At 34.8% G+C, this 24,127-nt stretch overlaps 1 protein-coding gene across 5 annotated transcripts in view; it reads left to right on the forward strand.

The window, feature by feature from the left end:
* LOC131163740 (tRNA nucleotidyltransferase cca2) overlaps positions 1-23,843 on the forward strand; it is a 93,335-nt gene extending 69,492 nt beyond the window's left edge. Inside the window, exons 13-17 of one of the 5 annotated variants that reach the window (XR_009139103.1) lie at positions 8,069-8,236; positions 19,639-19,736; positions 19,807-19,976; positions 20,565-20,636; positions 23,415-23,843. Coding sequence is in view for 1 of the 5 variants with exons in the window: in XM_058120445.1 (XP_057976428.1) it covers positions 8,069-8,236; positions 19,639-19,736; positions 19,807-19,911 (371 nt within the window). In the remaining 4 variants the exon portion in view is untranslated. Of the gene's footprint in view, positions 1-8,068; positions 8,237-19,638; positions 19,737-19,806; positions 20,703-23,414 lie in introns of those variants that run through there. The other 4 variants (XR_009139105.1, XR_009139102.1, XR_009139104.1 and 1 more) reach the window with 4 other exon arrangements.
* The last annotated feature ends 284 nt before the right edge of the window (positions 23,844-24,127 follow it).

The following is a 24,127-nucleotide window of genomic DNA, read 5'->3' on the forward strand; positions in this document are numbered from 1 at the left end:
ATAGATCTAAGAATCGAAATTTATAAGTGCTATTAATTTCTTAATTATAAAGTTTAGTCTTTCCTCTACTACTACTCCTTAAGTTACTGAATTTACATTTCATATATTTTGTCTTATTTCTATTAATCCTAAAACCTTTAGACTCTAAAATGGTTCTCTAAAGTTCTAAATTAGATTCCACTCCACTCCTACTTTCATCAATCAAGGCAATGCCATCTGCAAACAACACACACCAAGGGATCTCATTTTGGATATTCCTTGTGAGTTCATCAATCAATAAAGTAAAAAGAGGAGGACTCAAAGTAGAACCTTGATGTACACCTATTGTGATTGGAAAATCTCTCGATTCCCTTTCTGTAGTTCTAACACTAGTCATTACTCTATTATACATATCCTTAATGACCTCAACATATCTACAACTTACCCTCTTCTTTTCTAAGACCCACTAAAGAATTTCCCTAGGTACTCTATTATATGCTTTCTCTAGATCAATAAAAACTATATGCAAGTCCCTTTTCTTTTCCTTAAACTTTTTGTATTAATCTTCTTAAAAGATAAATAACTTCTCTTGTTGATCTCCTAGACATAAAACTAAATTGATTCTCTAAAACCCTCGTTTTTAGTCTTATTCTTTGTTCAATTACCCTTTCATATAGTTTCATTGTATGACTCAATATCTTAATTCCGCGATAGTTATTACAATTTTGAATATCAGCTTTGCTTTTGTATAATGGTATTAACATGCTTTTCCTCCATTCCACTAGCATTTTCTTGGTTTTTAAAATAATGTTAAATATATCAGTTAACCATGTACTTCCTTTGTCCCCTAAACATTTCCAAACTTCAATTGATATGTGATCTAGTCTTATTGATTTCCCACTTTTCATTTTCTTAAAAGCCATCTTAACTTCAAAGATTCTAATTTTGTGAATAAATCTCCTATTTTTAGTCTTATCCTCATTTGTTATTTCTGAGTTCAATATTTCATGTTGGTTTTCAATAAACAATTTATCAAAGTATCTTTGCCACCTCTCTTTTATGTTTTCTTCTCTGGTTAAGATATTATTCTCGTCCTTAGTACATTTTACATGACCTAAATCTTTGCATTTTCTTTCTTTAGCTTTGGAAAGTTTATAAATCTCTCTTTCTCCTTCTTTCGTATCTAGTCTATTATATGAAGTATCATAAGACCTATGATTAGCTTCACTAATAGTCTTTTTTGCATTTTTTTCTTGCCTCTTTATACATTTTAAGGTTTTCTTTGTTTCTACAGCTTTGCCAAATTCTATACTGGTTTCGTTTTGTCTTAATGACATTTTGGACTTCTTGATCCCACCTCCAAATTTCTTTACTGAGTGAGTAACTCCCTTTGAACTCACATAAAATCTGTTTTGCTATCTTTATGATAGAATTAGCCATCTTATTCGAAATAGTATTTGCATCTACCTTACCCCTATTGCCCAATCAAACTTTTGGATAATTTTATCTATAAATTTTACTATATTTTCTCCCTTCATGCTCCACCACATAATATTCTTGTGTTGATTTATGTTACTCTTTCTCATCCATTTTTTAGCATATATATATCTAATACTAGGACTTTATGTTGTGTAGCCAAACTTTCACCTGGAACAACTTTATGGTCTTTACAAGATATCCCACTTCCTAGTTAAGAAGAAATCTATTTGACTTTTATTATGCCCACTATTGTAATTAATTAAGTGTTCTTGTCCTTTTATAAAGCAAGTAGTTAATATAACCAAATCGTAAGACATGGAAAAATCTAAATTTTTATCACTGACTGCATTTTTATCTCCATATTTATGTTCTTCATGTATCCTCTTATAACCTGCATTATCTTTTCCTATGTGTGTCTATTCAAATCAGCTCCTATGAATGCCTTTTTAGATGTTGGTATAACCAAAATTGTCTTTTAAGATTTCTTGCTAGACTTATTTAGGGAGCATATGCAGTAATGACGTTTACTATCTCTTGGCCTAAAGCTATCTTCATTTTAATGATCCTATCCCTACTCTTTTAACATTTGCTACATTATCTTTTAAGTCATTGTCTACAATGATTCCCATTCCATTTTTATGTTTCTCTTTTTTAGTGTACCAAAGTTTAAATTTTCATTTTTTCAATCTCTCTCACTTTCTTCCTTACCCATTTTGTCTCTTGAAGGCAAATTAAGTTAATTTTCCTTCTGAACATTATTTAAATTATTTCCATGCTTTTGCCCGTAAGTGCCCCTATATTTCAAGTTGCTAATCTTATCTTAGTTTCTTGTGCTAACTTCTTAGCCCTCTCCCTTCTATATTGACCTAGTCTATTCCCTTGAGCTGGGTAGATTTGGTAAGAATTCATGATATAAGGATTTGACAAGTTTTACGCTGGCTGTCAGCTGCTTAACACAACCCTTCTCTTTATCCAGGCTTGGGACTGGGTGTGTGTATAAAATTGTGTTAGACAGGTGAAGTGTAAGCAAGAGTTTGTTTGTTTGTTTGTTTTTTTGGCTAATTTGTTTCATATAGATGAAAAAGCAAAATTTAAAACCCACACAACCTACTTTGAGCATTCTAAACAAAAAACAAAAGTAAAGTACACTAAAAAGTCTACTAAAAATCTACCTTGAATCCAGTTCACAAAATTTCTAAAGCAAACCCTACAGCTAGCAGAAACCAGCACACTTAAAAATTAAAAACATGCAATTTTGGTGTCTGAGCTATACTAAAATCCAAAAACTCGTGCAATAGTACTTTTGAAATTTTTTTTTATAAAACACGGTTTGCAAATGGAAAACACAAAAATGCATATGTTAAGCTTACCAATCAAAAACACAAAGTCTAAATGCATATGTTAAGCCTACAAATTGAAAACAGAAAAATCTACTCTACTAACCACCAATTGGAATAAAAAAATACACAATATCAAGAGAGGAAAAGATCTTACCGGTGGCCAAAAATGGCAAGGTTGAACTTCAGGAAAAGTTGGGTGCCCCAATAAAATGGGCAATGACAGCCGACTGAAAAATACCGCGATAAGTACCCTTTGATGCTGGAAATTAAATGCCGATAACTAAAACTAATTGAAGAGTATGGAAAGCAACTAGGGATTGCAAGAATTCTTCAATCCAAATTCAAGATTCAAGATTGTTGTGCCGTAAACAAAAGATTAATGGACAGCTTAACTGAGGACTGTCCTGGGGTTTCTTGGTGTTGATTTTACCTGAAAATGGAGGTCTGCGAAGAGCGTGATCTAGAATGACGAACCTGCTGGTACCAATTGCTGGAATTAGATGACAAAATTGTTGCAACTCAGCTTGGAACATTGGTTTTTGCTATTGCTTGTTGGAAGGTTTAAAAACCTAGTTGAATGCCTCTTGAAAACCCAGTTCTCTACTCCTATCCCCGCAAAGCAGTTCAAGAAATCATAGCAGAAGTCGAATCTTTCAACTCAGTTCTATTGGGAAACAAAAGGGAAAGATCTAGAATTTTCAAATGCATAAGACGCCTAAATATATAACTAAAATATGACCATGTGTGTTGAAGTTGAAATTTTTCTTTTTCTCCAGCATGATTTCTTAAGAATCAAATATAGTGATAGTGGCAGTATATCAAAATGAATGCTACTCTGTTTAATTAGTTTCCTGGTGGTTAGAATTTGGAAATAATTTGTGGATTAGGTCTTTTCAGTAGGGAAGATGCAGATATGCGGATAAAATTGGGTTAGAATCAGGTAGGGTTGTAAGTAATAAATTCCTGAAATCTGTAAATTAACTGCTAGAAAATTTGGCAGTAATTACATCTAGTGTTTTAACTTTGAGGGTAAATCGTTAAAAATTTAAAGGGGGATATAAGGGCTTTCTGTTTTAAGATAAGTACATCCAAAGGACTGAAATATCTTGGGGACCTAGGATCAGGGTTGCATCTCCGAATCCTTCAGAAACAAAATTATTGGGAGGGATATTCTGCCAAGTGTTGATTGATATCCTCAAGGACATTTATGCATTTTGCTGAAAATTGTTTTAAGTTTGATACCATAGCATAAGATTTCCTGCAGTATTTTCGGACTCATTGGTATCACATACCTTCAGATTGACTCAAAAATGGTGAGATGAGATTCTATTTGGGCGTACTCTGGACCTTGATGTCATATAATCATTTGTGTGATGGTGTCAAGGGTTTTGTACTTGTTAGGTCAATTCTAGGGCACAGGATCCACCATAATTTTTATTAATAATTAAAATGAGACGCACAAAAGAAAAGATTCCTTGGTGCGTGATTAATTGAGAGAATTCAAGAGATTGATGTTAAGGGCCTGAAGAAATTGGGGAACTAACTAAGCTTCTCATTCCAAATCTATCCATTTTTATACTTCCTGCACACGTTATAATTCATGTTTATACAATCTAGAATATCATGAAAAGCAATAGGCTTATTTTTTGAAAATTTGAAGAACTTGACAACAGGGTGCCAAGGTGAAAAAACTTAAAAATGAGACTAATTACAAATTTAGTAAGATACCCTGAGAGGCTCGCATCTAACTTAGCTGTTTCGACTTTAAACTTGCTCCTAAATCCCTTGTGGTCTTTGTTGCAACAAAAATTTTGTATCATTCTTTCTCATTTTGAACTTTCATAGTCATTTGTTGGGGAGGCTCATAAACATAGTTGTCAAGTAGAGATTTGAATAGTGAATTGAAGTTCTAATATTGGGAATTCAGAATTGAGAATTGAAATTCGAATCATAAAATTCAGTGCATATTTCCAAAATTCCAAAAGACATGCTTATTGTTAAAGCTTGATATATATTGTTGATCCACAACCTAACAACTTAAGATTTTAGCTTTAGGTAAAGTGGGTAACTAACATGGTATCAAAGCTAGTTACCAGGAGGTTCTGAGCTCTAGTCTCATTGCCTGCGTTTGTTATGTGGTGTTTAAAAAAAATTATTATATTCCTTGTAATGGGTATTATCTATCGTCTGTGTATCCCTCCATGTGTTGTCGGGCTGCACGTGTGGGGTAGTATTAAAGCTTGATATACATTGTTGGCCCATAACCTAATAGCTTAAGTTTTTATGTAAAATGGTAATCTAACGCATATATTGATATACAAACAAATAGCAAAGTACTTTTAATTTTTTGCAATAAAAAAACATATTTCATGTGTATTTTTTCCCCAAACAATAAAAAGTAAGGGAATGAAAAATATGTATTAAAAAAGATGAACATTATGTTGTTTAAGGGAAGGAATCAAGAAAAAAATGATGAAAAACTGAACTCTTGGTGTCTATTAACCATTTAAAGAAAATCATCTTTCATGCATATTCTTTCTCTAATTAAAAGACAAAAACAGTTAACTTTAAAAAAATTAATTGTGAATTCTGGTGTTATCTCAAGAGGGGGGGGGGGGGGTGAATTGGGTATTTAAAAATATGTCCCTTTAAGTTCTAATTTTGAAAACCTTCAATTTCAAACTTGCAAGCTACTTACAATTAGCTCAATGTTTTACAATTAATCAAGTTAATGTGTGTTTTTTTCATCAATCAATTTTACCCAATTACTTTGTAGACCTACTATATATTCAAAACATTCACAATATTCACATAAATAAGTTTACGCTGAAATTAAATAGAGTTAAGGGCAAGAGAGATGCAAACTCGATTTTTACGAGGTTCAGCCTATCCCGGCCTACGTCCTCGCCTTGAGCAACCCACTCAAGGATTCCACTAATACCCGCTCCTTTAACTAGGACAGAGTTTCTCTTACAGTCCGCTACTTACAAGAGGTGTAGCTTCCTCCTCAACCTCGGTTCACAACCCGAACCGTGAATACAATATAAAGATTACAATTTCTATAAAACTCAAAATGCTTTTAATAAAGCTAGTGAGAACAATAAAAGTCCTAGTACATAATCATATGATAAAACGTGAAGCTCAATGAGTAAGTATGATGTTTTCAATGATTCTTGTGTATCAACAAATATATGATCTTTTTTTTTAAGAATAATAAGTATGTCTTAAGGATCTCAATCAGATTTATGATCTTTATACAAAAATATTCAAACAATAATTTTTCAGCAAAGATCTAAATCTAAGGTATAGTGTTTGTAAAAAATATTTAATCAATGAGTTTTCTTGAAAATCTTAAATCAGATATTTTTAACAAAGCTGAGTTGAACTCTTTGGGTAAATAATCAAAGTAATAGTTTTCAAAGATTCAACACTTTAGCAGAACGTCTCTCAAAGATTGATCTTTATAATATATATATAATAACTCAAGATCAATCTCTCAAATAATATTCAATAATTAGTTTTTGAGAGAATAAAACTTTGAGAATAAAAATCAAAATATCAAAAACTATATTTTTGTTTACCAAACCTCAATACCCAAATTGATTGCCGAGAATATGAGTTAACGCTCTATGATCTTGATAATCAACGGACAAAATGCCCAAACTTGATGTGAATGAATTGGAGTACAAACAAGAATGTTGCAATATGTTCAAATCTCTCAAGAGGTAGGCAAAAAGTGCTGCCCTAGGGTTTAGAGGTTATTTTTATAAGTATTCTCGGCCCTAGATTAAATTCTGGCCGTTGGATCAATTAGATTAAGTAATTTCCGTGCGTATCCTTGTTGAGGCGTCGTTCTGCGCGGTGACCTTCGTCGACGAGAGGACGCATTCGTCAACGAGTGTACAACACCCGTTGGTCGACGGGAACGTGAGTTCGTCGACGAGAGACTTGTCTGAACTTTTTGGGCTCTCGGTATTTTCTCGTTGACGGGAACACATCGTTCATTGCCGAGTGGCCTTATGAGTTCATCGACGAGGCCAAGGGGTTCGTCGACGAGGCCTCTAAAATTTGCCTTTAAAAAATTCATTCAACCTAGAACTAATATAAATGAATCTTTCATGAAGTGCATGAGTCTTAAGGTCAGTCTAGGGTATATTTGAGCTTCGAATTATATCATATGACGTGTAAATACATTCAATTCTAAATACCCATTCCAATTGAAGATCTTGAACTTGAAGCTTGCTTCTTCATCTTTTTACTCTTCTAGTTCCATGGATTGAGTCAAGTGATATGTACTTTAGGTTCCTCGTGGCTTCTATATCATGCTTACCATTCGTGCATTCTAAATCATGATCCTATTCACAAACTCAATTGCACAAGTCAAATACCAAGTGATTTGTCATTATCAAAGATTGGACTCATAGAGTCAACATTAATAATAATTGAACAAAACACTGAATAAAATTTTATTTTCTCCTCTTTTTTAGCCTAGAACTGACATAGACATGGAATGGAAGGGTACTAGTGTAAAAATAAAAGCAATAAAAAAAACAGAAATGTTGTTTTGGGGGTTTTTAAACCATTTGGGTCGGTGAGGATGTGATAGGCCTAGAATAGTGTGAATTGATGAATTTAGATCAATTTTTTAGATTCACTGGGTGAATCAATAGATTTGGCAATGATTTGGTTGCTTCTTGATTTGCTAGAAAGATTTGAGTCGATTTGGTGTGAACTTGATACAAATTGTATGAATCAAATTGTGGATTGTAAGATTTTGACAACTATGCTCATAAATTTGTTATTACCTTAGTGTACAGCTTTTGGGGATGATGTGGGTGGATCTTATGTAGCCAATTATCTGTGCTTTCCTTTGGTGTTACCTATCTCAATTATCAGTAGGGGCATAATAAAATCACTTTTCCAATACGTGTGAAGCCTGAGGGGCTTGATGAGATTGAATCAATCGAAAGTCAAAACATCATTTTTTTTTCTATAATTGTATGAATGCATAAATGTAATACCAAGCCTTCAAGACTCCCATTACATTGGAGTTCTCAGGAAGGCATTATGCTGCAGTATTTACCACCACATGTGGAGACTGTTTCTATGAGTTGAATCATTGACTTTCAGGTCTGGATGTAACTTTTATGTGCTGTTACATTCTCATTTTATTCTATCAGTTTTATGCTGCCATCAGCTTGATTGATGATTATGAATTTCTTGAGCTCAAGTACTGTTTTAAGGCTGACCTGAAGTTCTTACTTGTTCAGGCTTGCTTCTCCATGAAATTAAAGGATTTTGGCGAGTTGCCTTGCTGGTGTCTACATTGTTATACCCCATTGGTACTGATAGCAGCAAAGATTTTTCAGATAGCCACTTTCAATTGGACAGGAGAAGAGAAATATTTATGAATCTTGAAAATGCCATTATTAAATTAGGTATGATTTGTTGTATTTTAGGAAACATTCTAGTTTTCGTTTGTTATATTTTTAAGAAACATTCTTCCTTATATTTGGATCTTTTTGATTATATCTTGTCAATTCTGCGAACTGAATCCATTTCTTATACTAGATATTTTGAGATTGAGATTGGTATGACCAGTAGGGACTCAAGTGACGCTTATGCCCTGGCCTATGTAAAGTTCCTGTAGTGAATGCTTACCCAATTTGAGATAGAAATAGTTGCAGAAGTAGATGGTAATAGACAGGAATGGGGAGAGCAAAATCTCCCATCTAATCTGTATATTTATATTATACTATACATTCAATGACTGAACCATCCTCACACACTTATAGCTTACGCATAATGCTCCCCCCCAGAGCTGGTCTGCTGGACTAAATCTTAACTGGTCGTAGCCAGCTTGTTAATAAGATGAACATGGCTCTGCTTTACTCCCTTGGTAAACTATTTAGCTAGGTGCATTTGAGAATGCATATGGAGTGCAAAGATTTCCATTCAAGAGTCTTTCTTGCTCAAAATGACAATCAACCTCAACATGTTTAGCGCATTCATGAAACACTAGTTTCGAAAGCTATGTAAATGGCATCATGATAGCTTGATATAATTTCATTGGTAGGGCAAGAATAAAGTGAAATTCTTGCATGAGATGCTTCAACCACATCGATTAATGGGCAGTATGATACATTACCCTATACTCTGCTTGCACAAAAACTTTCTTTCTTACTTCCTCATGAAACTAAATTTCTTTCAAGAAATGTACGATATTCAAGGGTGGTTCTCTCATCATAGGAAGAACCTATCAAACTAGAATCTGAAAAGTTAAGAGTTTACTCATGATTGTGAGATTAATATAGTAAACAAGGCCCTGGGGCTTTCTTCTAATGGAATAAAATGCAAATTACTGCATTCTAGTGAGTCACCCCAGGCTATCCATTAGTTGGCTCACAATATTAATAATGAAGGAGATGTTTGGCTGTCCATTGAATAATTCAACTTCCTGGGTTAGTAGCATTGAGAATTTGTCATCAAATCCCCTTGATTAGTATCTACATGATAATCAACTAGTTTACCCTCTGGAAACAACCCAGAATAATATTTCACTAAAAACACCTATGTTTTAAATAATCATCAGGTTACTATATATTCACTAGAGAAGTAACTTGAGATGGATGCCATGTATCTGAATGCACTAATAAAAAAGGATTACTGATTCTATTGACAACTCTAGGGGGATAAGATACCCTATGCTGTTTACTCAATTGAAAAGCTTAACACTTAATGACCAGCACATATTTCAATGACGGAATTAAGAACTTTAACTTCTCCAATGGCGAATGACCAAAGCAACAGGGCCACTTGAATGGTGTAGGTTGTGTGGATGTTTGACAAGCAAAACCATCAGGATCATCATTGAAGTAATATAAACCATCGGATTCAGGTCCTCCGTCAAGAAACTTCTTTGTCTTGAGGTTCTGAATAACGTAAAACGAAGTGTAAATTGTATCTGTGAAGTTGCGAGATTGGCATAATGGAAATGATGGCACAACAAAAATTTAGGTTGAAGTAACATTGGGACAAGGAAGAGCAACTCCAATAACAAAAGTGGGGATACTTGGCATAAGTCCCACCAGAAAGGACAATGGTTGAACCTTTGATAGTAAATAGTAATATAGAGGTACCGGCCATATAATCTGAGGCTCCACTACCCATAATCTATAGTGTGGAAGAGAATAAAGGACATGCAGAACCACTATTAACTGAGGCGAGAGCTGCAGTGGAATGATGAATTCTGAGAGAGCAATTTGGTGTACTTTTCTTTGCAAGGACAGAATTGTTTATGATTTGAGTGGCTAAATACTTTAGGGATATAAATGGGGTTGCACTCTTGCCTCTTTATAACTAAAAATAGTTAAATTGTGGTCTGTGCAGCCATGGTTAATGTACATTCCTACATTTACCCTCCACATCTACCCCCTCATCAACCAAACACTAGACACCAAAACCTTGACAAGTATAACAGCCATCACAAAGTGTGTAAACCCTGTATTAGAACAATCTTCTCTACTGGCCCTACTGCACTTCCTCCTACCACTCCAACCACCACCATTTGTAACAGAAAATCCAGTTCTCTTCGGCGAATTGCAGACGGGCATTCTATATGTGCAGTCAAAGTTGCCCTACACAGATGAGAAAACCTTTTTCAAAGTTGGAAGCTCTCGACTCCCAATAATATGGGCATGAGCAGGCTCATTTCAGTAAACAACCCCAATAAAAAGGTAGTTTGAAATGTAGATTAAAACATATTCAGCCTGTCAAAGATCCGACATATCTCTAAGTACATTCTTTCTAAATTCTTATCCTCTTGGTCCATCTTAAGAGAGGACTTCATGCCTGATAATACTGTTTTTAAAGCCCGAATCATGGTTTTAAATAAAGGCCGTTACCTTTATGTAACGGTTTTTTGGGTTACTGATACAGTTACACACCGTGAAATCGGTGGGAAGAAAAATCACAGCTGTAGCGGCCGTTACAGATGACGACCATTACGTAAAGGCTGTTACGTAACTGCTATAGGACTGTTACACCAAAAAATTATTTTATTTTTTACTTTTTCTTCTCACTTTTTCTCTCTCTTTCATATATCATTCTCAATATACCAAGTGGCAAGAGGGGGAAAAGATTATAATGAGGAGGACAATGATACAAAATTTATTATTTCTTTAAATACTCACAATAGATGCATTAATTAACAATTTGAAAATACTAACTTGTTAGGAAAATATTTTATTTTGATAATATTAGTAATGTGATATTTATGTTCTATATATTTCAACTTCAACCTTCTTTATTTTCTAGCTATTTTTATATTTGTATTTTTCGTATGTCTCATGTGTCTAATAGATTAAAGGAGTGTATGATGTATTTTGTTTCATTAATTAATTTAGCACACATAAGAATTTATCACAAATAAGAACAATGAGAAGTATAAATACACACACACACACACACACACACACACGTAATTTTTCTATCAATGGTGGTTTAAAACAAATGTAAACTTGTGCCCTTAAAGGATCCAAAATACACTAAAACTCTTTCTTAGAAGGGCTAATAGCTTAAAACATGCAAGTACGCTAATATGCACAAGGTTGTGCATGTTTCAAAAAAATTCACGGCCGTTACACCTGCTCCCCGTTATGTAACATCTGCTACTCCCGCTTCCCATTACACTTGTTACCGTTACGTTACGCTACCCGCTACCGCGATTTAAAACCATGGCCTGAATACAACTTCTTAAGATGTTCCTTAACCAATTTTGTAGACTTCATCAACATAATGCAACAGCTGATATTTCAATAGCTGCCCATAACATGGAATTCCTTCATTCAATTTACTAGAGGTCATGACTCATGAGATGGATTATATTCCAGAGAGGATGTGGCAAAACCTTTAGAACTAGTTACCCCAGATTCAGTCGATGAACTTATTGTTTAACACTTGAAAGCAGCTGTACACCAACAAATATACCAACCACACTACACAACCAGCAACCAGTAATCCACTAATCAAGAAATTAAAAAAAAAAAAGTAAAAACAGAAAAAGAAAAACTACAAGAAGAACTGAACAATCTTCTCCAATAGAAACTAACCCCTGCAGACATCCGAAGTGTCTCAGAATCACACAAATAGCAGCCAACTGATCTCAGTAAATCATATCAAATTGACAACTATTTTTCATATTTTGGTGCGCAGTCTTGGATTATTGACTATTTTTTGTTTATGGCATAGCTGTTTCCAACCTCCATTAACTCCCCCATCTCACCACAGACAGACAGTCAGACTCACAAAGAACTTTGATTTACGATTTTCATAAATTAACTTTATTTGTAAAACAGTATTTTCTTGTTATATTCCTGAATTCTGCTGTGTTCTAAACTGCATGCCATTACAGAACTGGCATTTAGAACTCTCATCCTCTTTGTACTTACTGTTGGACAAAATGTTTTTCTTCTCTTCCTTTATCTAATATGTGTCATCTACCATGCTCTTTTCAGGACTGAAGTTAACATTTCCTCCAAATTCTTTATCATCATCATCATCTTCCATCATAATCACTTCTTTAAAAAGCTGAACCTGCATGATGGTGGTTGTCATCATTGTGATCGTCGTCATCATTATCATTATTCTAACCATTCTCACCAATGTCACTATAAGACCCTAATTCTTGTGTCCATTCATGTGATACTCCTAATATGACAGCTTTTACCACTATTTTCAACTACTGTGCTGCGTAATTTGCCATCATGCAGAACATCCAAAATGTTCGCTTCATGTGCCTAGTGACATCGTTGTCATTTTTTACTGTTTCAATCTACTTCTCAAATCCCTCCATGACATTGTACAATAATAGTTGATAAAGCCGTGTTGACACCTAGGCCCTCAACAATTTCATCAATATCAAGAAATGACCTTTGTTCAGGTTCATAATGTCTTAATAGTTTATCTTCCATCTCAGGTAAATCTTTGGAATATGAATGAAATGGCCAACATGATGGAACTGAATTGAAAAAAAAAATAGTTGATAGTTGATCTTGAAATCAGAATGGCTTGATAGCTGAGTAAAACTTTTGTAAAAAATGATCAAGTTAAAGTGAGGGGATCCTTACGATCATTAGAATCTCACAGGATAACACTTCTAGTGACTAAGATACATAGAAACACTGCGTCATACAAAGAGAAATTTAATGATCAAAGAATAATCCAGTGAAATATGTACTTATGAAGCCATATACCCCCAAAACCCAAGCAATAATCTAGATAACAACACAAGGAAAAGGGAAAATTCTCATATTTTTATCCACTCGTCTATATTTTTTCAAAAGTAACAAGCAGTCCAACATAAATATCAGGATCCATTGCAAAATCAAAAATGAAGGAACCAAAAAAAAAAAAAAAAAAAAATGAGAAGCACATATGCGCACACATGAACACCACACTATATAATACGCAAGGACTTAAAATTCAATTTCAATGGTCTCAATTTATGGAAATTTTGATTTAACGAAAAGACAGAATTTATAGTAAATGATGGAAATTTACAATGAAGCTTTGAGAATCATTAAAATAGATGATTATGCCTAATTTGAAATTAGAAATAAATTAAGAAAATGCATAATGAAAAGATTTTAGTAGGTAGGGCATATTGTGAAGCAAACAGTGTTGTCAAGAACATTTATAATAATAATAATCATAATATGGCCATACTTAAACGATGGGGTAATTGGAATGAGGTAGTTAGGAAGGATTTAAAAGCCCTTAATCTAGTAGAGGAAAATGCTCTCGATCGGGTGAATTGGAGGAAAAGAATTCTTGTAACTGACCGCACCTAGTAAGACTTGAGGCTTCTTGTTGTTTAAATAGTGGGTAAGTGTTGTAATTAGGAATGGGTTAATTGGTAATTGGGAGGCACAAAATAGTAAAACAATGGTGAAAGGGCATTTTAGTTACATAATAATAATTTATTAATAATAATAATAAGGGGGTATGCTCAGTTTATGGCTTTGAAAGAAGGCAAAGTGATGAGGTATGCTTAGTGTAGGGCTTCAAAATTCATTTTTCTTTTCCTATTCTTTCCATCAAAATTTGAGTTATAATGCTGAATTTAGGGGTGCGCAAGAAAAATTGAAAAATCAAACCAAACCACAAAACCGAGCCAAATCAAACCGGAAAATCAGTTAACCATTTTTTTGGTTTGGCTTCAGTTAACAATTTTTTATTTATTCAGTTTTTGGTTCAGTTTTAGTTCGGCCATACAATAATCACAACTAACCAAACCTAACTGATATACTATAAATATATATACAAAATACATATTATATATAATATTATATAAAGTTCTTATATTTTAAAAGCATGCGATTGCCATGTTTCAACATGACAATCGTTCCATCCATGACTATTATTTGGGGTTTCTGACTCTTTGGAATGAATATTCTGATCTGGTTATTGTGGATGTTCATGTGGCTTCTCTTCTCATTATTCAATGTCTTCACGGGACTAGTCATCGTGATCAGTTTCTTATGAAACTCCGCCCCAAGTATGAATCTGTTCGCTTATCTCTGCTAAATTGCTCTCCTGTTCTTTCTCTGGATGTTTGCTTTGGCGAGTTACTTCGTAAATAACGACTTAGTACTCAAGTTACTTTGGCACCATCTCATGGTAGTTCCGGTTCTATCCCTGTGGCTTATGCTGCTCAAGGACGAGGACCGCTTGCGCATTCTAGCACTTTGTAGTGTTTTTGCTGCAAAGAATTTGGACATTTCGTTGCTAATTGTTCCAAGAAATTCTGCTCTTATTGCAAGAAGAAGGGTCACATTATCAAAGAATGTCGTATCCGCCTGCAGAATTGTCAGACCTAGGCATTCCAAACTTCTGTTAGTGGTACCCCCCAGAGTGACTTTTGCGCCCCCTGGCTTTCTTCAAGTGACTTCTTTGTTCTTGCACCTCCTCTAGCGAATTACTGCACACCCTAAATGGTGCAACATATGCTAATTTTGGCATTATTAGCAATGGGACTCCAAGATAACAATTCTACTAATCTTTGGTATGTGGACTCGAGTGCCTCTAATCACATGATGAATCTTGTGTAATGTTCGGCTCTACACTAGTCAATCTGCTATTCAGACTGCCAATGGCAGTTCTTTGCCAATAGCTGCTGTCAGAGATGCCTTTTCTAAGTTTACTAATGTGTTTCTTGCTCCTTAGCTTTCCACGAATCTTATTTCTATTGGTCAAATAGTTGATAACAATTATGCTGTTAATTTTTCTACTAATAGTTGTGTTGTGCAGGACCAGGTAACAGGGGAGTCGATCGCGAAGGGACCTAAAGTGGGGTGCTTGTTTCCACTACTCTTGCTTGTTCCAGCACGTTCTCCAGTTTCTTTTGTTAAGTCTTTTGATTGTAATAATGTTTCAAATCTTAGTATGGTGTGGCATCGTCGTTTAGGCCGTCTCAATACTCAAATCTTATCTCATGGTTTACTTGGTGGTAAAGAACGTTCTTTATCTCTTGAGTGTGCCTCTTGCAAACTTGGTAAAAGCAAAACTCTTCCCTTCCCTTTGCATGCTAGTAGTGCTTCTCAGTGTTTTGATATTATCCATAGTGATGTTTGGGGACCTTCTCCAGTTACTTCACATCTAAAGTTTAAATACTATGTGACTTTCATTGATGATCATAGCAGATTTACTTGGGTCTACTTTCTTCGCTCTAAATATGAGGTTTTTCGTACTTTCATTTAGTTTTTAGCGTATGTTGGCAATCAATTTTTTGCTTCTATTAAGACATTACGTACAGATTCTGGGGGTGAATATGTGTTTATTGAGTTTCAGGCATTTTTGGTTTTTAATGGGATTATTTATCAACGTTTATGTCCCGTTACTCCCCAACATAATGGAGTAGCTGAATGGAAAAATCATCATCTCCTAGATGTGGTACGTACTCTCTTGATGGAATCCTCTGTTCCGTCCTTGTTTTGGGTTAAGTCTCTAAAAACTGCTACTTGATTAATTGTTTACCTTCTCAAGTCCTACTTATGGAGTCTCCCTATTTCCGTTTATTTGCTAAGCAACCTAGTTGTGATAACCTCTGTACCTTTGGTTGTGTATGTTTTGTTCATTTACCTCCTCATGAGCGACATAAATTTTTTGCTCAATTTGTTCGATGTGCATTCTTGGATACAATGTGTGTCAAAATGGATTTGCTTGCTATGATCCTACATTACGTCTTACACGCATTTCTAGAAATGTTATTTTCTTTGAAAATAAACATTTCTTTCTTGTGCCCTTTGTACCCTCCTCTCCTACTGTGATTCTCCCCTCCTTTGAGGAGCAGTTCTCGGATCCTCATCTAGTCAGTTCTCGTTTTAAACCAGGGATTCTGTATATGTGGCGCACTGCCCATAGTCTCTTTTGGTCGCTCATCTGGTATCTGATCCTACCACGCTCCATATTCAGTCAGTTGTAGCACCTCTAGAGCCTTTGGTACGTCGCTCTTCTCGAGTGTTTGTACCCCCGGACAGGTATGGGTTTCCCCTCTTCAAGTTCTGGTAACTTTGTTTCATCTCTTACTGCTGCATTGTCTAATTTAGATATTCCCACTTCCTATTCACACGTTGCCAAGCATGATTGCTAGCGACAAGCTATGCACGAAGAAATTGTCGCTTTAGAGGCCCATCACACCTGGGACATTAAGCCTTCGCCTCCCACCATTGTTCCTCTAGGTTGTAAATGGGTTTACTCAGTCAAGGTCCAATCTGATAAAAGTTTGGATTGTTACAAAGCTCGCCTCGTTGCACTTGGGAATGGTCAGGAATATGGTGTCAATTATGAAGGGACCTTTGCTCCTGTGGCTAAGATGACTATTGTTTGTACGATTCTGGCTATCGCTGCTTTTAGTGACTGACCACTACATCAGATGGATGTCAAGAATGCTTTTCTTCACGGGGATCTTAAAGAGTATATTTATATGAAGCCACCCCGAGCTTGTTTCCCTCTCCGATTTCACATGTGTGTAAGCTTCGTCATTCTCTTAATGGTCTCAAGCAAGCTCCGAGGGCCTTGTTTGATAAATTCCGCACCACTTTATTGCAATTTTCATTCCAGCAGAGCAAGTATGACACTTCATTGTTTCTTCGGAAATCAAACATAGGTATTGTTGTTCTTTTGGTTTATGTTGATGATTTTGTGATTACTGGTTTGATTCTGCTTTACTTGCTCAGCTCAAGACTCATCTCTTAGAGTCCTTTCATATGAAAGATCTTGGGTCTCACACATATTTTCTTAGTCTTGAGGTACATTGTAGTCCATCAGGTATTTCACTCAATCAACATAAGTATGCTAGTGACTTGGTGGTCACAACTGGTCTTTAGAAGGCTACTTCTGTTGACATTCCCATGGAATTAAATGTCAAGCTTCGCAAAGAGGAGGGTGATTTACTTGTTGATCCCAGTTTATACCGGATGTTGGTGGGTAGTCTTGTCTATCTCACCATTATTAGACCAGACATTTCTTTTGTTGTACAGCAAGTCAGCCAATTTCTTTAGACTCCTCGTCATCTTCATTTGGCTTTTGTCCATAGGATTATACGCTATGTTCAGGGCACTTCTGCCCGTAATTTATTCTTCCTTGTAGGCAATTCTACTCGCCTTGCTGCTTATAGTGATGTTGATTGGGCTGGTTGTGTGGATACACGTCGCTCCATCACTGGTTGGTGTGTTTTCTTAGGAGATGCATTGATCTCTTGGAAGAGTAAGAAGCAAGATAGAGTTTCTAAGTTATTGACGGAATCTGAATACTGGGTGATCTCTATTGCTTGTTCTGAAATTATTTGGCTTCGAGGCCTGTTTGCTGAGCTAAATTTTTCTGAGACCGATCCTACATCTCTACATGGCCGATAATACGAGTGCTATCTAGATCACGATCAATCCTGTCTATCATGAGCGTACGAAGCTTATTGAAGTCGATTGTCACTCTATCTGTGAAGCATTTGAAGCTCATGTTATCACTCTTCCACACATTTCCACTGAATTACAAATTGCGGAGATCTTCACACCAAGACTCTCACTCGTCATCAACATTGCTTCCTAAGTAGCAAATTGATGCTTGTTGATCAACCCGCATCAATTTGAGGGGGGCTGTCAATGGAACAGCAAACTGCAAAGCAAAAGATTTCTTTCCTTACTTCAGTCCACGTATTTTTCCTTATATTTCAATTCATTATTTTGTACAATTAGCATATATATTTAGTTTACATGTATAGGGCTTGACAAATTATAGTTTACTTGTGTAGGGCTAGAATCATGCTAGACCTTATTTACTTTCCATGTATAGCATTCTTGTAAATTCTATATATAATATACAGAACTCAAGGCCAATTCATTCGGCCATTCACAAAATATTTGACAGTAAGGAGCCACGATTCAACCACAATTTTCTAGCCCAAAAGGAGTTGGACCCCAAGTCACCTTCCTAGATTCTAATAAGATGGGAACTTGATCGGAGGTGGGTCTAGATAGCACAAATTGGGAAGAGATTTGGAAGAAAAGTTGACATTTGTGGACATCTTTAAATGTCATATTGTCTGCTTTTTTTCCCCCCCTTCCCATGTCTGTCCTAATTCTTGACCAAAAGTACATTGAAATGGTTTCAATTCTCAGCCCGTTATGCATTTGAAGAACTAAACCATCATGGGAAGAAAATTTATATGCCCATGATTCCCCTTGTGTAAAATTTCTGAAACCTTAGTTTTAAATTAGTTCATTCATGTGCATTGACTTTAATGCTAGATCAACATCAACATCAACTTTTAACTTAACAGGTCCCCCATGACAACAATAATATCAGTGCACGAGTGAACTGATTTATCTAAGATCTACCCCATTTGGAACGTCTTAAAAAATAAACACTTATCATGAAAAGAACTTAAATTAAGTACTTATGTCAATGAGTAGTTTTTTGGTTTACACTTAAATTTAGTATTTATTTTAAAAAGTACTTTTCTAAACTAATTTTTTTGAGGAAAAATAAGTATTTTCTGAAGAAGAATTTTTTTTCTGAAAAAAGTACTTGTCTGAAAAAGTACTTATAATAAATAATTGCATAATACTTTTTGATAAGTAATTTTTTAGATACACTGTTAAGAATCAGTTTTGTTGACCAATGTGGTCTGTGCTTATATACATCTTTCCTTGCTTCTAACATGTCACGTCCTACATCCTCTGCCTTTGTCCATACTTTATAGGTTTTCATATCTTCTAAATCTTAAAAATTAAATAGCTAATATGAATATGTATTAGTTCTGTAAAAATTTTTTTATAGAAAAAAAAGAAGGGAAAAAAGTGTTTTGTGTAATTGCTAGGTTGATTATTATTTTTATGTAAGGAACTCAGCCAACGCTTCTGAAAAAGTTGCAGCTGAGGTATTTTAAAAGTAAGAAAGGCAAGTCCAAAACCTGAATGAAACTGAACTGAACAAAATCACTTTGGGGGTGGGGGGAAATATGATTATTTGAATTCTATTGAAGAGGTTATCCTTATAATCTCTTTATTCTTCTTCCTTAATAATTTTTCCTTCATTATTTTAAAAAAATGTCTTTGAAGAGACATACATGTGAAACTGTCTAATGCAATATATATCCAAACTAAATCATATTTGATTCACAAAAATAATTGGATGCTTTGTGGCACATGAAGCAGCATGCCAAGCAAAAAAGATACAAAACAATGTTGAAGAAAGTAAAATATGAGGATGATGGAGAGAGGGCAATGAAACTGGAATACTATTCTTACTAAATCCTTTTTGGTTTATAAAATTGTGTACACAGGTCTTGAAAAGGTCTGGGAAGTAAAACCACTTGTCAATGGGAAGGATATCATGAGTATTTTGCAGCTTAAAACTGGAGGACCCCTTGTTAGGGAATGGGTAAGGCTTTCCTTTCTGTACGAGGTGATTTGTACAAAACTTTGAGACTCTAATTCCTTTACGTTGCCAGCAAAAAAAACTGCTGAACTGGCAACTTGCCCATCCATCTGGCACCGCAGAGGAATGTCTCAATTGGATGAGAGAGACATATTCAAAGCGTGCAAAGCTGGAGTAGCTGTTGTACTGCCTGGTAAATTAAATTGCTGTCAACGTATTTTGATGATGGTGACCTCACTTAAGGTAATCACTGCCTTTTCTGAATTTTGTTCATGGTTTTGTCTTTGAGCTGGAGTATGAGTAGCTTAATCAGAAATTCATCAAGCTTCATGATGTCAATTTTTTTATCAATGGGAAGCTTAAAGAAGTTTTTGGATAGCTGAACAAGTAAAAATTAATTAATTCAACAGCAACTCTCAACTACTCCCTGTCAATTTTTTTTTTAATCAATAAAAGGATGTTTTCTAGGTTGGAATACAAATTTTTGTAATGGGAAATTAAAGAGGCATTTTCGTATATATTTAGAAAATTGGATAGGAAAATTAGAAATTATTTACCATTAGCAAACAGACCATTGTGGTTTCTGAGTACTGGAGTAAAATTTTGCTTTCACTGCAGGTTATTGCTTTGAAATACTTCCTCTCTTTCAATAAAAAAATTGCATCCCTAGGTATTGTTAAGCTTAGACAAAAAGCTTGTATTTACTTGTTCTTATTTTTGGGATCATCCATTGCTTTTTTTTTTTTTTTTCTTTTTTCTAAAAACTCTGCTTGCAGCTTCTAGGCAAGCAATGTTATGATACTGATATTCCAATATACAATATTTTGGCAGTGTGTTTTGTGAGACAGTTGTTGAGTACATATCTTGTATGGGAGGAATGAGAGGAGCTGGTGTTATCCCATGGTACATCTCTTTTGTGTCGACATTTTGACTCATAATACAGAAACTTTCACTTTATTTTTGCTAAAATTGATACTTTATTTTTTCCATTTTCTTTAATCTTTTCTTTGGCTGGAATTGCAATTTGATGCAGGATTAGATAGTTTTTTCTGTTGATTTTTTGGAATAGATAATTAAATTATTTTAATTGATGTAGTTGTGCCCTCTGTGAACCTTTGATATGGTGAGAAGTAAATGTGGGATAAAGAAGATAGATGTTCAATTTTTTTTTCCTGATATAAAAAAACAAAGAGATTTAAAAACATGCTTCCAAAGAAATGGTTGAGAGTGTTGAGACAGACAGATTTCTTTGGCAATGGAATACCTTTTGTAATGGTAATGATCAGGAGAAACCAAGTCCAAAAGGAAGGCTAGTTAGGTCAAAATTATTGATGCTGTAGCAGTATTGTTCACTCTACTGTGGCAATTCATTCTTTTTAGGGGTTTTTGTATATTTTTTGAGTATTTTATTTAGGTTAATAACTTAATTAGGGTGCAGTGCAGCAAAGTTCAGCTGCAGTTTGAGGACCTAAGCAGGCTGTAAATGTGATTGAGGAACTATTACTGATGCTCCAGTTGAGCTAGTTGCGGAGCTGACGAGACGAAAAGGGGAAGAAACAGCCAGATTTGGGACTCAAAATAGCAATAATACAATTCACTCCAAGGTTGGCAGTGGGTTTCCAATTAGGTGTTTACTCGTGGAGAGGGATACACATTTTAGGTTTGCCTGCAAGGAATATTAAACATTATAGAAATTAAGGGTCAAAATGATGGAATACCATTTTGACCTCGAGCCAAAGCCATTGAAGTTTGGACTAAAAAGATGCTGAAGAAAATCTCTGCTCAAATGCTTAGTTGAGCTGCTGCTGTAGTTACAAATTGTTCCATTATCAATGGTTCCAAATGCATTCATTCAAGGGGTTTTTGATGGGGTAGGAGTTGCAGTTGAGTGACAAAAAAGGACGAAGAACTCTCCAAAAAGTCTGCGGATGTGACTAGACATCAACTTACTATTGTTATGCTTTTGTAATATTTATTGAGTTATTCACTAAAAAAAAAAAAGGATATTACAACATTCCGTTGTCATAAATTCTAGCAAATGGACTACCACTAATGATTCACTACAGAATACAATAGAAGGAAATAGTGGAATATGATAAAGCTTGATATACATTGTTGGCTCTCAACAACTAAAAATTTTAGGTGAAGTGGTAATTTAACATGGTATTAGAGCTGGTTACCAGGAGGGCCCGGGTTCTAGCCTTGTTGCCTGTGTTTATTATCATGTGGTGTTTCAAAGAAAAGGTATTGCATTTCCTATAATGGATGTTACCTATCGTGTGTTTCTTGCTCCACATGTTGTTGGACTGTATGTGCGGGTTGTTGGCCCACAACCTAGCAGCCTAAGCTTTTAGTTAAAGGGTAACTAGCAAAATAAAAATTTGACCATACAGCTATTCTTGAGTAGTATGGATAATTCAGAGAACATAATTTGGACTATGCCCTAAATTTTGGCTTGAGATTATATGTTTCATTCTCAGAGGCTTGTGTGAGGTATTGTTAGTTAGTTCAACAATTGATCTTGAGAAGGTAATTTAGTTGTATAATCTGCCCCTCATGGTTTTGGATGAAAATGACGATTAAATTCGTTCTAGTTTGCAAAGCATTTGTATTGAGGTGGCTGAGTAAAGGCATGTTTCTGTGTGTAAGATGATGCTTGAGAATGAGATTCATGTTGCTGAATTCAAATGGTTTTGAGAAAGGCTTTGAGAATCCCCCATTTCATTTTTTTTTTCCATCCTGATCAATTTCTATATGCTTTTTATTTTTTTCGTACAATATGCTTATTATTATTTTTTGGACAAAAGAGGCTGAAGATGCAGACCTCTTTTGAGGTTTCGAAAACTATACTTCTTTAGGGTTTAACAAGCACAAAAAGAGGCTGAAGATGTAGACCTCTCTTAAGATTTCAAAAACTATACTTCTTTTAGGGTTTAGTGAAAAAATATGGAGCTATTGACTTCAAAAAAACATAATGGGAAGTCTGTTGTTTACCAAATCCAGGGAGGCCAGCAGAGGTTTACGTCTTTTTTCCAAATTTTAGGGAAGGTCTGTGTCTTATTGCCAAGTTTTAAGGGAAGTTAGCATTTTTTGCTTATTTTTTATAATCAAGTAGTTTTTATTGTTAATTCATATAATTTCTCCCACAAAATCTTGAATATATTGCAAATTGAAAAAAATTGCAGTGAATTTTGTTTGTTTGTTTTTTTCATTATTTTTCCATTTCATTGCAGTAATTTGTATTTCTTTGATATGGATTTTACTTGGCATCTGCTTGTTTTTGCATATTCATTTTCACATGCTGGTGTAGGATTTAGTTGGAAATTTTTGGGGAGCAAATTTCTTATAAATGGGCTTTTGTTCAAAAACAAAATTTATTGTATGCCTTGCACGTACATAGGCTTTTAATTCCCCCCCCCCCCTCCCTCCTTTTTCATAATTAATTATTTCTATAAAAACAAATTCTTTCCCTGGGTTTGACATTATTACTAGAACTTGGTTCCCCAGGCTTGGCTGAGGTAGTAAGGAATAGGAGGTGGGCATGTGGGAAATCTATGTTTAGATTTTATAAGCAATGATGGTGACAATCACCCCAAGTCTTTATTTTCATTAGATGAGGTCGATTATATAAATTTTTGGCTATTACACATGATCTGAGACGATTTAGCTGTAATTTCACAGACGTCTTATCACAAAACAATACTGTGTGCAACTAAGAATCCTGAGTTTCTAAGAATTGTGGCTGATGCTCCGGTGGCACAAAAGATTTTCTACATATGCTTTGGGATTGCCCAAACGCAATAGAGATTTGACAATTACATCCATTTATTTCGGAAGCTCAAGATTTCTTTATACAACATCCGAGTTTTTGGATTAAGGATAATCTCTCATGTTACCAATGTATTCCTTATGTTTCACAATTTGAGGGCCTTTAGACTATTCGGAGGAATCGAAATGCACGTCAGTGATGATAATCATTCATTAGAACATTACCAAAATTTTGAAATATTGAGTTTGATGATGGATTATTGTGCTTTTGGGTCATGCAATGACCAGAGACTTATAGAGCTGCAAACTTGAGTAGTGAAATGGCAATTGTGATTGGATGAAGATAAATGTTGATGGTTGTTTGAGGGGTAATCTAGGGTAGGTAGCCTCATTTTAGCTCGTCATTTGTTTTTTATTTATTTTTAAACCATTGCTTATTTGCAAGAATCCATATGCTTGACAATAGTGACACTTCTCTTTTTTTTTTTTTTTTAGATGAATGAATTGATTTTTTTTCACTCGGTAGAGTTTGGAAGCATGAATTTTAATAATTGTTTTTTGATTTAAATGGATATGATCTAATATTAAGTTGCGTTCAAATTTTAAATTAAAGATTTGAATATCAT

The sequence above is a fragment of the Malania oleifera genome, chromosome 9 (assembly GCF_029873635.1).
Source record: "Malania oleifera isolate guangnan ecotype guangnan chromosome 9, ASM2987363v1, whole genome shotgun sequence".
Classification (NCBI taxonomy): domain Eukaryota; kingdom Viridiplantae; phylum Streptophyta; class Magnoliopsida; order Santalales; family Ximeniaceae; genus Malania; species Malania oleifera.